Raw genomic sequence first — 17,337 nt, forward strand, 5'->3', positions numbered from 1 at the left:
TTTAGTTGCTACGACTCACTTGCACTTGAATGTCGCTATCTGTGGTGCTGAAGGCAAGTTGCCAATGTGTCGCTTGAGTTCATGATTAATGTTGCACTATATTTGTTGGAGTATATGATTCTTAATTTCGAGAAACTTCCCGCAAAAAACATATCAAGAGGTACGTGTTTAACGTATTTCTGAGGTGTGTTTGTGACCATGTAAACCGAAGCTATTCTTTGACCCTCACTCGATTTTTACATCGGCAATAACGAGTTATTTTTGCAATTGATTTCATTCTCTAACTTCGTGACTTTGAACCCACATTGCTGGTTTTAAAAAATAGGAGGCACGGAGGAATCCTTGTGGAAAACTGACATTGCCTTTTGTACCGAAGTGTTGCCAGCGTTTCTGAGAGAAAGTTTTGTAGTTGGTGGTTTACAACGTGTGCAGTTCGTTCAAGTTACCGCACAGTGACGCTGTAGACCGTAGCACAGAAATGAAGAGGCTCCTCCTCGAGTTGAAGACAGACTGTGGATTTTCTTCTTTTTTTTATCACAAAGAGGGTGCGAAAGAAGGGGTGGCATAATGGAGACTTCGCCGTGAGAAATAACACAATCCTAATAGTTCGGACTAAAAATTTATCAGACCTCTCAATTTTATGGTATGAACTCGCTGTGGATGTATTCTTTGTCCTTTTACGGTGGAATTATGCATTTTTCAAGGAGCAGGAGATCTACTGTTACATGTCTGTTGTTGCTTTCGGGTTGTTTCTGGGAAGCGGCGTCTGGGCAGCTCTCCTACACCGTCTTGGAAGAGGTAAACCCCGGGACTAGTGTCGGAAACATCGCCAAGGACCTAAGCTTAAATTTGCAGGATTTGGAGTCCCGAATGTTTCAGGTTGTCACAGGATCTAAGAGGAAATACTTTGAAGTAAATCTTAAGACCGGGTTCCTTTATGTCAATGAGAGAATAGACCGAGAAGAGCTTTGCTCAGAGGAGCCCAAGTGCACCGTTATTGTGGAAGCTGTGATAAATAATCCGTTAAAGCTTTACCGACTTGAAATAGAAATAAAAGATGTGAATGACCATTCTCCGTCGTTTAGCACACATTCACAAATGTTAGACATTGCAGAGAATACTCTGCCGGGGTTTAGGTTCGCGTTATCGGAGGCGACTGATGCTGACGTGGGTAAAAATGGTGTCAGTGCGTACAAGCTTAGTCCAAACGAGTACTTCAGCCTTGCGACACACAAGAGAGAGGAGAGTATATCTCCAGAGTTAGTTCTGCAAAAAGCCCTCGACCGCGAGACAAAATCACATATGCAGCTCATATTGACTGCTGTAGACGGAGGAACACCATCCAATTCAGGTACATCAGAAATTAAAATAAATGTATTAGATATTAATGACAACGCACCCGTGTTCAGTCGTACTCTTTATAAGGTTCAGACGTTTGAAAATATCCCGATTGGTACAGCAATATTTACCTTAAATGCGACGGATGCTGATGAAGGTACAAACAGTGAAATAGTATACTCTCTTCGAAGTAAAGATCAGGATCATATCCTTGATATTTTCAGAATTGATCCAGACACGGGGATCATTTCAGTGAAAGGCAAAATCGACTATGAGGAAAGAAAAGCGTTCGAGATCAGAGCTGAGGCTAGAGACAAAGCCCAGCCTCCTTTGTCTGCTCATAGTAAAGTGCTGGTTGAAGTCCTTGATGTAAACGACAACACTCCTGAAATCACTGTGACGTCACTGCTTAAAGCAGTGAACGAGGACGCCGCTTTAGGTACAGCTGTTGCACTTGTATCTGTTCTGGACAAAGACAGTGGCAAAAATGGTGAAGTGAAATGTGAGATTTTGAATACAGTCCCATTCAAATTAGAAAAAAATTACAGAAACTATTATTCTCTGATGGTTGATGGACATCTAGACCGAGAGGTGACTCCTCAGTACAATATAACGATTTCTGCTACTGATGACGGCACACCTTCTCTTTCAAACACAAGTGTTATTACTATCTACATTTCTGATGTAAACGACAATGCACCGCATTTCCCAGAACCTGTGATAAACATTTATGTAAAAGAAAATGGTAAAGTAGGAGCAGTGATTAAAACAGTTGCTGCGATTGATGCTGACTTCAACAACAACGGCCAGTTGACTTACTCACTTTTAGACAGTAACAGTAACTCACTACCACTCTCGACAATGATAAACATCAACCCAGAGACAGGAGATATAGTCAGTCTGCAGTCTTTTAACTATGAGCAGTTAAAAACGTTTCAGTTTAAAGTTCAGGCCACAGACTCTGGTGTTCCTCCGCTCAGCAGCAACGTGACTGTCAACGTTTTGATCCTGGATGAGAATGACAATAATCCAACTATTCTGGCGCCCTATTCTGAGCACGGCTCCGTCAACAGTGAGAGCATCCCCTACTCTGCTGAAGCGGGATACTTTGTGGCAAAGATCAGGGCTGTAGACGCAGACTCTGGATACAACGCGCTGCTCTCTTATCACCTCTCTGAGCCCAAAGGAAACAACCTCTTCCGGATCGGAACCAGCACCGGAGAGATCCGGACTAAGAGGAGAATGAGTGACAATGACCTGAAAACTCACCCCTTGGTGGTGCTGGTCTCTGATAACGGAGAACCCTCCCTGTCAGCTACTGTATCTATTGATGTGGTGGTGGTTGAAAGCGCAGCTGACATCCAGACTCAGTTCAGACATGTGACCATAAAGGAGGAGAGCTTCTCTGATTTGAACCTGTACCTGCTCATCGCCATTGTGTCGGTGTCAGCCATCTTCCTGCTCAGCCTCATCACTTTAATAGCTGTCAAATGTCACAAGACAGACGGCAGTTTCAGCAGGTACGGAGCCCCAATGATCACCACCCACCCTGACGGGAGCTGGTCTTACTCCAAATCTACTCAGCAGTATGACGTGTGTTTCAGCTCAGACACACTCAAGAGTGACGTAGTGGTTTTCCCCGCCCCGTTTCCACCTGTAGATGGTGAACTCATCAGTATTAACGGAGGAGACACTTTTACCAGAACTCAGACTTTACCCAACAAAGAGAAGGTAAGACATAAACAAAGATGCAACGTGTTGCCAACACAAAGTCTTCTGCATGGTTGAGGTCTACGTGGTATATTTGAAAGTTTGTCTCTGTATATTGCCAGCAAAAGCACTGTCCATGGTGCTTGAACTATAATGGACCTGTCAGAGCTCAAGGCTTGGCTGGGTACTGTCAAAAGAATAACAAATTAGATTCTACTGTTTTATTTTTAAATTTAACACTGGTTTATATTTAAGTAAAATAATATGTAATCATATGTGGAATATAAACATTCATACAATAGTAAACAGAAGTACAAGAAAACAATTTGAGAAGGCCATTAAATGAAAAAGGCAACCATTTCTTGCAGCAAAATGTTTCCTATAATTCCACTAGTTAATTTAAAAAAATAAATGAATGAATTGTCAAATGTAAACATACATTATACGATATACTTCTTTTCAAAATGTTGATGTAAAGAGTTCTGTAGTGATCAGTAAGAGCTCTCCTTTCTGTTAAGGACTGAATCTTGAGTTTGTTGTAGAATGGTGAAAACTGGCTTTAATGTAGATCTGTATTAGCAGTTACTATTCGCTCATTTTTGGCAGTGGATATTTATTGTTTGTCGCTATCCGTGGTGCTGAACACATTGCTTAACTTGATATCATCTCCTTGGAAATAACTTAGAACAAATAGTTGCTCAAGGGAAAAGTTATTGTCAACTACATTTAGGCATATTTGTTTTATAACCTTTGAACAATATGAAATACGTTTAATACTTTAGATTTAAGAGCAATCTTTGGCTGGCAAATTATAGGTTCTATACTCCTTATGTGAAATTACACCTTCATAGGAACCACTGCCACTGTTTACAGTTTAGTCTAAAGTGCAAGATAATCCAATGATATCATTTTGTAGTAGTTCCCTTCTGAGTCACATTCGTGTTGTTCGCTCTCCGTGGTGCTGAAATCAACTTGCTAAACTTTGTAGAATGAAAGAATCTGAACAGAGAAAATCCAAAACCAAGTTGGTCTTTCAAATGTAATTATGTACTGTATATATTGCTTTCTAACTTCCTTTAACAAAATTCCACAGTTTTCCATATTTAGATTCACATATTGGTGTATGTTTAAGGAAAATTAGAACGATAACTATGCCTGTTATTTTGTTAGCTGTAGCTACGACACATGTCCACGTGGGGACGCTGCAGACCATCACATTTAGACTGATTTTGAAAGCTTAAGGCTCCTCCCAGATTCAGCGGATGATGTGTCGATGGGCTTTGTTACAAAGAGAAGTAGAGCGACAAAGAACAGTCGTCTTTCTCGGTTGAGAAAATGTCAAAATATTTCGTTGGACTGTTTATTCTGTGGTCAGTACCTTTTGGTTGTTGAAACGTGCTCAGTCGTGGATGCTACGTCCTTTTCTCAATGAGTGGAATGATGTATTTTCCGAGCAGAAGGAGGTCTGTGTGGATATATCTCTTGGTCGTGCTGCTGGATTGTTGCTGGGACTCGGTGTCTGGGCAGCTCTCTTACTCCGTCTCAGAGGAGGTAAACCTGGGAACTGTTGTTGGAAACATCGCCAAAGACCTGAACATCAATGTGCAGGATTTGGAGTCCCGCATGTTTCAGATCGTTGCTGGATCAAAGACTAAATACTTCGAGATAAATCTAAAGACTGGTGTCCTGTATGTGAATGAAAGAATAGATCGAGAGGAACTCTGCGGAGACGAACCAAAATGTTCTCTAACAGTAGAAGCAGTTATCAATGACCCACTAAAACTGTACCGAATGGAAATTGTAGTCCTTGATGTAAATGATAACTCCCCGTTATTCCGAAGCACGTCGCAGGTTATTAACATAACAGAGAGTACAGCAGCCGGAGCAAAATTGTTATTGAAACGAGCTCACGATGCAGACGTGAGTAAAAATACAGTAAATACCTACAAGCTGAGTCAGAATGAATACTTCTCTCTTGCTGTACAGCGGGGGGAAAGTGGGACGCCCGAATTATTGCTTCAGAAAGCTTTAGACAGAGAAAAACAGTCTGTGATTCGACTCACGTTGACAGCCATTGATGGAGGAACTCCTGCGAAATCTGGAGGTACGAATATATTAATCAACGTTTTAGATGTTAACGACAATCCTCCAGTTTTTAGCCAGACACTGTACAAGGCCAGTGTTTACGAAAACGCCAAGATTGGAACATCCATATTAACCCTTAACGCTACTGATTTAGATTCAGGCCTGAACGCGGAAGTCTCATATTCGCTCATTGAAATCGACCAGGGTAAGCAAAATGATTTGTTTCTCATTGATGAAAAAACGGGAACAGTAACAAACAAAAAGAATATCGACTTTGAAGAGAATAACGCTTTTGAGATTAGAGTACAGGCCAGTGATGGAGCTTCTTCTCCTCTCACTTCAAATGCTAAATTATTGATTGAAGTTATAGACGTTAATGACAATGCCCCTGAAATCACAGTTACATCATTATTAAACACAGTGAAAGAAGACGCCTCCATTGGCACCGCCATTGCACTTGTTTCAGTGTTTGACAAAGACGGAGGGAAAAATGGGATGGTCAACTGTAGAATCTCCAATGATGTCCCATTTAAGTTAGAGTCAAATTATAAGAATTATTATTCTCTGGTGGTGGACGGCCCCCTTGACAGAGAGAGAACATCTCAGTATAATATCAGCGTCACTGCTACAGATGAGGGCCGCCCACCTCTCTCAAGCACGAGCGTTATTAATATTCACATCTCAGATGTCAATGATAACACACCTCTATTCACAGAAAGCATTATCAATGTCTTTGTAAAAGAAAACAGTCCAGTAGGAGAAGTCATAAAAACAGTTACAGCAACTGATGCTGACATCAGTCAAAATGGTCAGGTGAGCTTTTCATTTGTACAAAACAGCAACTCACTTCCACTCTCGACAATGATTAATATAAACTCGGAGACAGGTGATATAGTCAGTCTGCAGTCTTTTAACTATGAGGAGTTAAAAACGTTCCAGTTTAAAGTTCAGGCCACAGACTCTGGTGTTCCTCCGCTCAGCAGCAACGTGACTGTCAACGTTTTGATCCTGGATGAGAATGACAATAATCCAACTATTCTGGCGCCCTATTCTGAGCACGGCTCCGTCAACAGTGAGAGCATCCCCTATTCTGCTGAAGCGGGATACTTTGTGGCAAAGATCAGGGCTGTAGACGCAGACTCTGGATACAACGCGCTGCTCTCTTATCACCTCTCTGAGCCCAAAGGAAACAACCTCTTCCGGATCGGAACCAGCACCGGAGAGATCCGGACTAAGAGGAGAATGAGTGACAATGACCTGAAAACTCACCCCTTGGTGGTACTGGTTTCTGATAACGGAGAACCCTCCCTGTCAGCTACTGTGTCTATTGATGTGGTGGTGGTTGAAAGCGCAGCTGACATACAGACTCAGTTCAGACATGTGACCATAAAGGAGGAGAGCTTCTCTGATTTGAACCTGTATCTGCTCATCGCCATTGTGTCGGTGTCAGCCATCTTCCTGCTCAGCCTCATCACTTTAATAGCTGTCAAATGTCACAGGACAGACGGCAGTTTCAGCAGGTACGGAGCCCCGATGATCACCACCCACCCTGACGGGAGCTGGTCTTACTCCAAATCTACTCAGCAGTATGACGTGTGTTTCAGCTCAGACACACTCAAGAGTGACGTAGTGGTTTTCCCCGCACCGTTTCCACCTGTAGATGGTGAACTCATCAGTATTAACGGAGGAGACACTTTTACCAGAACTCAGACTTTACCTAATAAGGAAAAGGTACGTGCTGATTATTTCATGGCTTTGAGTTCACAATAACCTTCATTTTTATGTAAGATGTTTTATGCTGTACTCAAGAATAAGGGAAAACAATGAAAAACGTCAGTAACATCACATTGGTTGTATTTTGGCGCCAACGCTAACCTTGTTGTTCAGTGAGCACATGTGTTACCTTATAAAAATTACCATCAGTGATGGGCGTTGGCTACAAACGTTCTCACAACTCGAACACAGAGGACTATTTCCATAGTGTGTGTATTGCATATACTGGATATTGTAATAGAGTCAGTCATTGGCATCGTATCAGTACTTTTTCTGTATGAGGGTTCGAGCCAGCGCTCTCCTTGGTGCTGAAATTAGTCAACACAGCCTTTGGATTTTGTGAGCACTCTGACGTTAGGTTGTCAAATATTTCACTTTGAATGTAAGGGGGTTAAGAGATAATCATGTTGGAAAAAATAACTACGACACACTAATAATTAATCGATACAATTTACATTATATTTATATTAGATGTACGATTGAATTTACTGCAAATTTCTGGCTGTAACAGTGAAAACATGAAGACAGAGTTGTCTGTGATCCACCACATGATGTCGCTGGAGACCGCAGCTATGTTTAGAACAATATGTGTAAAACTCCTCCCTGCACGGAAAACGTAAAGCCGACATCGGCCCTCCCTGTATTCAGACTCTCGGCTTGTATTGTGAGGAGGACGGACGCTGTTGCCGAGGTTGGGAAATCGTGTTTATGTCGGATCTTTCCATTGACTGGAAGTACATGACGAGCGGGATACAGTGTTTCTGATACAAAGATGGGGAATGAGGAATATGCTTGGATTCACATCGTTGCGCTGCTGTTTCTCTGTGACTGCTCTGCTTCTCAGCTATCGTACACCATATCTGAGGAAGTGAACAAAGGCACCGTGGTGGGGAATATTGCAAAGGATCTTAACCTGAATTTACCCGATATAGAGACGAGAGATCTACGTGTTGTTTCGAGTTACAGTAAGACATATATTGATGTGAATTTGCGGACCGGGAACCTTATTGTTGACGACAGAATAGACAGAGAAGAGCTTTGTCCGAACACGGCTCAATGCTCATTAAGAATACAAGCTGTTTTAAGCAATCCCATGAGTGTACACCGAATTGAGATAACAGTTTTAGACACCAATGATAACGCACCAGACTTTATTGAACAGTCGTATTCGTTAAACATCTCAGAATCTATGTCACCGGGTGAACGGTATCTTCTCCCAGTAGCAGAAGACGCAGACATCGGCATCAACTCAGTGAAAAGCTACAAGCTGAGCCAAAATGAATATTTCTCGCTCGATGTGCAGAGCGGAGGAGAACACGGTGTGTCTGCTGAGTTAGTGCTTCAGAAAGCTTTAGACCGAGAGAAACAGGCTGTTATTAAACTTATTCTGACTGCTGTAGATGGAGGGAAACCTGCTAGATCGGGTACATTGCAGATAAACATAAATATTATAGATTCGAATGATAATTCACCAATTTTCGCTAAATCATTGTATAAAGTCCGTGTGCAGGAAAATACCCAATACGGAGCAATAATAATCAAAATGAATGCAACAGACTTGGACGAGGGAATGAACAGTAAGATCTTGTATTCATTAGTCAAACGAGGAAATATTGATCCCACTGAAATATTTGATCTTAATTCAGAAACAGGAGAAATAACAGTGAGGGGAACATTAGATTATGAAGAAACACCTGCTTATGAGGTTAGAGTTCAAGCAAAGGATCAAGGGACCTCTCCCCGAAGTGCACATGCTAAACTGCTGATAGAGATAATCGATGTGAATGACAATGCCCCTGAAATATCGGTGACGTCACTCATGACGCCAGTAAAAGAAGACGCAGAGTTAGGGACCATCGTTGCTTTGGTTACAGTGAGTGATAAAGATGGAGGAAACAACGGTGTGACTAACTGTAAGGTGCTGGGCTCGGTTCCCTTCAAACTCAAGTCCAACTACAAAAACGATTATTCATTAGTGGTAGATGGACCCCTGGACAGAGAAAACACCTCTCTTTACAACGTCACCATTACAGCCACAGATGAAGGGAGTCCTCCTCTGTCCAGTGTCAGGGTCATTACTGTTCACGTTTCTGACGTTAATGATAATGCGCCTCGTTTCATGGAGCCAGTGGTCAATGTTTATGTCAAAGAAAACGGTCCTACTGGCTCAGTTATTTATACCATAAGTGCTTTTGATCCTGATTTGGACAATAACGCAAAACTGACTTATAAATTATTGGAACGTTCTCCAAGATCTGTTCCTATAACCTCTATCGTAAACATCAACTCAGAGACAGGAGATATAGTCAGCCTGCAGTCTTTTAACTATGAGGAGTTAAACACGTTTCAGTTTAAAGTTCAGGCCACAGACTCTGGTGTTCCTCCGCTCAGCAGCAACGTGACTGTCAACGTTTTGATCCTGGATGAGAATGACAATAATCCAACTATTCTGGCGCCCTATTCTGAGCACGGCTCAGTCAACAGTGAGAGCATCCCCTATTCTGCTGAAGCGGGATACTTTGTGGCAAAGATCAGGGCTGTAGACGCAGACTCTGGATACAACGCGCTGCTCTCTTATCACCTCTCTGAGCCCAAAGGAAACAACCTCTTCCGGATTGGAACCAGCACCGGAGAGATCCGGACTAAGAGGAGAATGAGTGACAATGACCTGAAAACTCACCCCTTGGTGGTGCTGGTCTCTGATCTCGGAGAACCCTCCCTGTCAGCTACTGTGTCTATTGATGTGGTGGTGGTTGAAAGCGCAGCTGAAATCCAGACTCAGTTCAGACATGTGACCATAAAGGAGGAGAGCTTCTCTGATTTGAACCTGTATCTGCTCATCGCCATTGTGTCGGTGTCAGCCATCTTCCTGCTCAGCCTCATCACTTTAATAGCTGTCAAATGTCACAGGACAGACAGCAGTTTCAGCAGGTACGGAGCCCCAATGATCACCACCCACCCTGACGGGAGCTGGTCTTACTCCAAATCTACTCAGCAGTATGACGTGTGTTTCAGCTCAGACACACTCAAGAGTGACGTAGTGGTTTTCCCCGCACCGTTTCCACCTGTAGATGGTGAACTTATCAGTATTAACGGAGGAGACACTTTTACCAGAACTCAGACTTTACCCAACAAAGAGAAGGTAGGCCACTTCAGATGAATTCTTGCAACTCCTTACTTTGCTGTTGTAAAAACTAATAAGTCTCAAGACTTCAAGCATGACTCGAGATTTAAGATAATCAATATAAACACAAGTACCTATGAAGAACTGCTATAAAGAAATTTTAAAAAACCACATTATCAGTGGCTTACATTGCAGGAACCCTGTGGACACAGGAAGAGGAACAACTTTAACCTAGAACAAAAAACAGACTGGGAATAGTTGAGGATCTGTGTTTTATACAATATCACTAATTCATCCCTTTTTAAATGGGTAACACTATGTAGTATTACTTAAGTTGTCTGTATCATTATACAATACTTGATTTTATTTTTGATAGTTACATGGTATTTTGGGCGATAGGACACATTTGAATCTAAGTATTTGTGAAGAGCTATCCATGGTGCTGAACTGGGTATTTCTGCCACTTTCTTACAAAATCTACAGATTTCATAGATTTAGAAAGCATTTTTTGAAATGCCATGTCGTGAAGAACCTAAACTGACATAATGGACATGTTAGTGCTTAGTGAAATACTTTGTTGTATAAAGATGGTGTCTTTTTGCTGTGATCTTTCAATTGGCATGTGTTTCTGAATTTGCCTCTAGTGAAAATGGCTGTCAGTGGTGTTTGACTATAGTGTTCAAATGTGTTTTTTTTTAACCATTCTTGTGAATCCTACTAGTTTCTCAAGTAAAAAAATAATAATTACACTACTGGGAATTTAAAGATGACACTACAGAAAGAACGTCTACTTTATTTGAATTCTGGTTGTTTTTATATTACACAATCGATCATGCAATGACTAAAATTATTAAAATTCCCCTTAATTCATATTCTACATACATAAACATGATTAATCTGATCAGTTATGTTGGATTTTAAAATGTACACCTTTTTTGATTGTGCGGGATGCTCTGCTGCTTTTCTTACTCTTTATTCACCACATGATGTCGCAGGAGACCGTAGAAGTCAGGGTAGCGGTTCGTCCTTAACTCCACCTCTCTGTATGAGAAAAACATAAATCGTCATCGGCCTTTAGTACACTCGCGGAAGCCGCTGTAGCGAGAAGGGCCAGAGCTTTCCCAGAATATTGTTCATTTGGACGGAACTATCTAGACTAAGGATAAATGACGGTTTGTGCTCATTTCTAATGTGGCGGCAACAATGAATATTCGAGGACGATCGGAATACTTGTGGACTCGCATTGTTGTGCTGCTTTGTCTTTGTGACTGCTCTGCTTCGCAGTTGTCTTACTCGATTTCCGAGGAGGTGAACAAAGGCACCGTGGTGGGGAATATTGCCAAGGATTTAAACATCAATGTACCAGAACTAGAGACCAGGGATCTACGTATTGTGTCGAGTTACAGTAAGAAATACTTTGACGTCAATTTGCGGACTGGGAACCTTTTTGTTGAAGACAGGATAGACAGAGAGGAGCTTTGTCCCAATGTGGTAAAATGCTCATTAAAAATACAAGCCGTTTTAAACGATCCAATGACTGCACACCGCATAGAGGTTAATGTTTTAGACATCAACGACAATTCGCCTTCTTTTATTGAAAGAACATATTCATTAAATATTTCCGAGTCATCGTTGACGGGTGAACGGTATCTTCTCCCAATAGCAGACGATGCAGACATCGGCAGCAACTCAGTGAAGAGCTACAAGCTGAGCCAAAATGAACATTTCTCGCTCGATGTGCAGAGCGGAGGAGAACACGGTGTGTCTGCTGAGTTAGTGCTGCAGAAAGCTTTAGACCGAGAGAAACAGGCGGTGCTCACACTCCTATTGACCGCTGTAGATGGAGGAAGACCTGCTAGATCAGGGTCATTACAGATACATGTAAATGTTTTGGATGTCAATGATAACATACCAACATTTAGCAAATCGCTTTATAAAGTGAGAGTGCAGGAAAACGCGGCACGTGGGACCGTGGTCATGATGTTAAATGCTACAGACTTAGACGAGGGAATGAATGGTAAACTTGTGTATTCCTTGATAAAAAGAGGAAATACAGATAGATCAAGCACTTTTGATATAAATCCAGAAACAGGGGAAATAACAGTGAAGGGAACATTAGATTATGAAGAAACACCTGCTTATGAGGTTAGAGTTCAAGCCAAGGATCAAGGCTCCACTCCCCGAAGTGCACATGCCAAACTGCTGATAGAGATAATCGATGTGAATGACAATGCCCCTGAAATATCTGTGACGTCACTCATGACGCCTGTAAAAGAAGACGCAGAGTTAGGGACCATCGTTGCTTTGGTTACAGTGAGTGATAAAGATGGAGGAAACAACGGTGTGACTAACTGTAAGGTTCTGGGCTCGGTTCCCTTCAAACTCAAGTCCAACTACAAAAACGATTATTCCTTAGTGGTAGATGGACCCCTGGACAGAGAAAACACCTCTCTTTACAACGTCACCATTACAGCCACAGATGAAGGGAGTCCTCCTCTGTCCAGTGAGAGGGTCATTACTGTTCACGTTTCTGACGTTAATGATAATGCGCCTCGTTTCCTGGAGCCAGTGGTCAATGTTTATGTCAAAGAAAACGGTCCTACTGGCTCAGTTATTTATACCATAAGTGCTTTTGATCCTGATTTGGACAACAACGCAAAACTGACTTATAAATTATTGGAAAGTTCTCCAAGATCTGTTCCTATAACCTCTATCGTAAACATCAACTCAGAGACAGGAGATATAGTCAGCCTGCAGTCTTTTAACTATGAGGAGTTAACAACGTTTCAGTTTAAAGTTCAGGCCACAGACTCTGGTGTTCCTCCGCTCAGCAGCAACGTGACCGTCAACGTTTTGATCCTGGATGAGAATGACAATAATCCAACTATTCTGGCGCCCTATTCTGAGCACGGCTCCGTCAACAGTGAGAGCATCCCCTATTCTGCTGAAGCGGGATACTTTGTGGCAAAGATCAGGGCTGTAGACGCAGACTCTGGATACAACGCGCTGCTCTCTTATCACCTCTCTGAGCCCAAAGGAAACAACCTCTTCCGGATCGGAACCAGCACCGGAGAGATCCGGACTAAGAGGAGAATGAGTGACAATGACCTGAAAACTCACCCCTTGGTGGTGCTGGTCTCTGATCTCGGAGAACCCTCCCTGTCAGCTACTGTGTCTATTGATGTGGTGGTGGTTGAAAGCGCAGCCGACATCCAGACTCAGTTCAGACATGTGACCATAAAGGAGGAGAGCTTCTCTGATTTGAACCTGTACCTGCTCATCGCCATTGTGTCGGTGTCAGCCATCTTCCTGCTCAGCCTCATCACTTTAATAGCTGTCAAATGTCACAGGACAGACGGCAGTTTCAGCAGGTACGGAGCCCCAATGATCACAACCCACCCTGACGGGAGCTGGTCTTACTCCAAATCTACTCAGCAGTATGACGTGTGTTTCAGCTCAGACACACTCAAGAGTGACGTAGTGGTTTTCCCCGCACCGTTTCCACCTGTAGATGGTGAACTCATCAGTATTAACGGAGGAGACACTTTTACCAGAACTCAGACTTTACCCAACAAAGAGAAGGTAGGCCACTTCAGATGAATTCTTGCAACTCCTTACTTTGCTGTTGTAAAAACTAATAAGTCTCAAGACTTCAAGCATGACTCGAGATTTAAGATAATCAATGTAAACACAGGTACCAATGAAGAACTGCTATAAAGAAATTAAATTAAAAAACAAAACATTATCAGTGGCTTACATTGCAGGAACCCTGTGGACACAGGAAGAGGAACAACTTTAACCTAGAACAAAAAAAGACTGGGAATAGTTGAGGATCTGTGTTTTATACACTATCACTAATTCATCGCTTTTTAAATGTGTAACACTATGTAGTCTTACTTAAGTTGCCTTTATCATAATACAATACTTTATTTTATTTTTGATAGTTACATGGCATTCTGGGCGATAGGACACATTTGAATCTAAGTATTTGTGAAGAGCTATCCATGGTGCTGAACTGGGTATTTCTGCCACTTTCTTACAAAATCTACAGATTTCATAGATTTAGAAAGCATTTTTTGAAATGCCATGTCGTGAAGAACCTAAACTGACATAATGGACATGTTAGTGCTTAGTGAAATACTTTGTTGTATAAAGATGGTGTCTTGTTGCTGTGATCTTTCAATTGGCATGTGTTTCTGAATTTGCCTCAAGTGAAAATGGCTGTCAGTGGTGTTTGACTATAGTGTTCAAATGTGTGATTTTGAACCATTCTTGTGAATCCTACTAGTTTCTCAAGTAAAAAAATAATAATTACACTACTGGGAATTTAAAGAAGACACCAGAGAAAGAAAGTCTACTTCATTTTAATTCTGGTTGTTTTTATATTACACAATCGATCATGCAATGACTAAAATTATTAAAATTCCCCTTAATTTATGCTCTACATACATAAACATGATTAATCTTATCATTTATGTTGTTATTTAAAATGTACACCTTTTTTGATTGTGTGGGATGCTCTGCTGCTTTTCTTACTCTTTATTCACCACATGATGTCGCAGGAGACCGTAGAAGTCAGGGTAGCGGTTCGTCCTTAACTCCACCTCTCTGTATGAGAACAAAAATAAATCGTCATCGGCCTTTAGTACACTCGCGGAAGCCGCTGTAGCGAGAAGGGCCGGAGCTTTCCCAGAATATTGTTCATTTGGACGGAACTATCTAGACTAAGGATAAATGACGGTTTGTGCTCATTTCTAATGTGGCGGCAACAATGAATATTCGAGGACGATCGGAATACTTGTGGACTCGCATTGTTGTGCTGCTTTGTCTTTGTGACTGCTCTGCTTCGCAGTTGTCTTACTCGATTTCCGAGGAGGTGAACAAAGGCACCGTGGTGGGAAATATTGCCAAGGATTTAAACATCAATGTACAGGAACTAGAGACCAGGGATCTACGTATTGTGTCGAGTTACAGTAAGAAATACTTTGACGTCAATTTGCGGACTGGGAACCTTTTTGTTGAAGACAGGATAGACAGAGAGGAGCTTTGTCCCAATGTGGTAAAATGCTCATTAAAAATACAAGCCGTTTTAAACGATCCAATGACTGCACACCGCATAGAGATTAATGTTTTAGACATCAACGACAATTCGCCTGCTTTTATTGAAAGAACATATTCATTAAATATTTCCGAGTCATCGTTGACGGGTGAACGGTATCTTCTCCCAGTTGCAGTTGATGCAGACATCGGCAGCAACTCAGTGAAGAGCTACAAGCTGAGCCAAAATGAACATTTCTCGCTCGATGTGCAGAGCGGAGGAGAACACGGTGTGTCTGCTGAGTTAGTGCTGCAGAAAGCTTTAGACCGAGAGAAACAGGCTGTTATTAAACTTATTCTGACTGCTGTAGATGGAGGGAAACCAGCTAGATCGGGGTCACTACAGATACATGTAATTGTTATAGATGCCAATGATAATATACCAACATTTAGCAAATCGCTTTATAAAGTGAGAGTGCCCGAAAACTCTGCAAGTGGTACAGTAGTCATCAAGTTAAATGCTACAGATTTAGATGAGGGGATACACAGTCAAATACTTTATTCATTGATCAAACGAGGAAATATTGATCCAACGGACATATTTGATCTTAATACAGAAACAGGAGAAATAACAGTGAGGGGAACATTAGATTATGAAGAAACACCTGCTTATGAGGTTAGAGTTCAAGCCAAGGATCAAGGCTCCACTCCCCGAAGTGCACATGCTAAACTGCTGATAGAGATAATTGATGTGAATGACAATGCCCCTGAAATATCTGTGACGTCACTCATGACGCCTGTAAAAGAAGACGCAGAGTTAGGGACCATCGTTGCTTTGGTTACAGTGAGTGATAAAGATGGAGGAAACAACGGTGTGACTAACTGTAAGGTGCTGGGCTCGGTTCCCTTCAAACTCAAGTCCAACTACAAAAACGATTATTCATTAGTGGTAGATGGACCCCTGGACAGAGAAAACACCTCCCTTTACAACGTCACCATTACAGCCACAGATGAAGGGAGTCCTCCTCTGTCCAGTGAGAGGGTCATTACTGTTCACGTTTCTGACGTGAATGATAATGCGCCTCGTTTCATGGAGCCAGTGGTCAATGTTTATGTCAAAGAAAACGGTCCTACTGGCTCAGTTATTTATACCATAAGTGCTTTTGATCCTGATTTAGACAATAACGCAAAATTGACTTATAAATTATTGGAAAGTTCTCCAAGATCTGTTCCTATAACCTCTATCGTAAACATCAACTCAGAGACAGGAGATATAGTCAGTCTGCAGTCTTTTAACTATGAGGAGTTAACAACGTTTCAGTTTAAAGTTCAGGCCACAGACTCTGGTGTTCCTCCGCTCAGCAGCAACGTGACTGTCAACGTTTTGATCCTGGACGAGAATGACAATAATCCAACTATTCTGGCGCCCTATTCTGAGCACGGCTCCGTCAACAGTGAGAGCATCCCCTATTCTGCTGAAGCAGGTTACTTTGTGGCAAAGATCAGGGCTGTAGACGCAGACTCTGGATACAACGCGCTGCTCTCTTATCACCTCTCTGAGCCCAAAGGAAACAACCTCTTCCGGATCGGAACCAGCACCGGAGAGATCCGGACTAAGAGGAGAATGAGTGACAATGACCTGAAAACTCACCCCTTGGTGGTGCTGGTCTCTGATCTCGGAGAACCCTCCCTGTCAGCTACTGTGTCTATTGATGTGGTGGTGGTTGAAAGCGCAGCCGACATCCAGACTCAGTTCAGACATGTGACCATAAAGGAGGAGAGCTTCTCTGATTTGAACCTGTACCTGCTCATCGCCATTGTGTCGGTGTCAGCCATCTTCCTGCTCAGCCTCATCACTTTAATAGCTGTCAAATGTCACAGGACAGACGGCAGTTTCAGCAGGTACGGAGCCCCAATGATCACAACCCACCCTGACGGGAGCTGGTCTTACTCCAAATCTACTCAGCAGTATGACGTGTGTTTCAGCTCAGACACACTCAAGAGTGACGTAGTGGTTTTCCCCGCACCATTTCCACCTGTAGATGGTGAACTCATCAGTATTAATGGAGGAGACACTTTTACCAGAACTCAGACTTTACCTAATAAGGAAAAGGTGAGTTGTCTGCATCCTTTCACTTAATTTCAAAGAATGAAAAAAACCCTTTTTTTCTTTATCTCAAAACTACATGTTCTTTGTTGTCTTGTAGTGTTTTTCTAACATTAAAAAATGAAATTATTTTAATAACAAGTAGTAATTAATCAGACTCAGA

General features: G+C 42.0%; 5 protein-coding genes across 23 annotated transcripts in view; 4 read left to right on the forward strand and 1 right to left on the reverse strand.

The window, feature by feature from the left end:
* LOC306829052 (uncharacterized protein) overlaps positions 1-17,337 on the reverse strand; it is a gene marked incomplete at its 5' end in the record, with an annotated part of 184,839 nt that overhangs the window by 153,669 nt on the left and 13,833 nt on the right. For 3 of the 9 annotated variants that reach the window (XM_079351881.1, XM_079351883.1, XM_079351882.1), the window contains one exon: positions 11,000-11,088. The exons of 4 other annotated variants lie outside the window; for them this stretch is intronic. In XM_079351881.1, coding sequence (XP_079208007.1) covers positions 11,000-11,088 — 89 coding nt within the window. Of the gene's footprint in view, positions 1-10,999; positions 11,089-14,566; positions 14,639-17,337 lie in introns of those variants that run through there. 2 more of the 9 variants (XR_013779825.1, XR_013779829.1) reach the window with 1 other exon arrangement.
* The window catches only part of LOC306828996 (protocadherin alpha-C2-like), a 167,112-nt gene that overhangs the window by 108,105 nt on the left and 41,670 nt on the right, over positions 1-17,337 (forward strand). Inside the window, exons 1-2 of one of the 11 annotated variants that reach the window (XM_079351771.1) lie at positions 3,462-4,848; positions 11,588-13,612. The exons of 8 other annotated variants lie outside the window; for them this stretch is intronic. In XM_079351771.1, the coding sequence (XP_079207897.1) occupies positions 4,477-4,848; positions 11,588-13,612 (2,397 nt within the window). In that variant the 5' untranslated portion in view covers positions 3,462-4,476. Of the gene's footprint in view, positions 1-3,460; positions 6,865-11,226; positions 13,613-17,337 lie in introns of those variants that run through there. 2 more of the 11 variants (XM_079351775.1, XM_079351779.1) reach the window with 2 other exon arrangements.
* LOC306829380 (protocadherin alpha-3-like) lies at positions 34-3,126 on the forward strand (the record flags this gene model as incomplete). Its single annotated transcript, XM_079352422.1, has 1 exon — positions 34-3,126. The coding sequence occupies exon 1, from the start codon at positions 646-648 to the stop codon at positions 3,124-3,126; it is 2,481 nt and encodes an 826-aa protein (XP_079208548.1). The 5' UTR covers positions 34-645.
* On the forward strand, positions 7,908-10,408 carry LOC306829043 (protocadherin alpha-2-like). The gene has a single exon (XM_079351862.1). It carries the CDS (start codon positions 8,000-8,002, stop codon positions 10,064-10,066), a length of 2,067 nt encoding a protein of 688 aa, XP_079207988.1. The 5' UTR covers positions 7,908-7,999; the 3' UTR covers positions 10,067-10,408.
* Positions 14,645-17,333, forward strand: LOC306829025 (protocadherin alpha-2-like). The gene has a single exon (XM_079351843.1). It carries the CDS (start codon positions 14,802-14,804, stop codon positions 17,205-17,207), a length of 2,406 nt encoding a protein of 801 aa, XP_079207969.1. The 5' UTR covers positions 14,645-14,801; the 3' UTR covers positions 17,208-17,333.

Source organism: Symphodus melops, assembly GCF_947650265.1.
Source record: "Symphodus melops genome assembly, chromosome: 9".
NCBI lineage: Eukaryota > Metazoa > Chordata > Actinopteri > Labriformes > Labridae > Symphodus > Symphodus melops.

Coding starts and splice junctions, on each gene's coding strand:
- LOC306829043 (XM_079351862.1), top strand. CDS start 8,000: ATGAGTGTACACCGAATTGAGATAACAGTTTTAGACACCAATGATAAC.
- LOC306829025 (XM_079351843.1), top strand. CDS start 14,802: ATGAATATTCGAGGACGATCGGAATACTTGTGGACTCGCATTGTTGTG.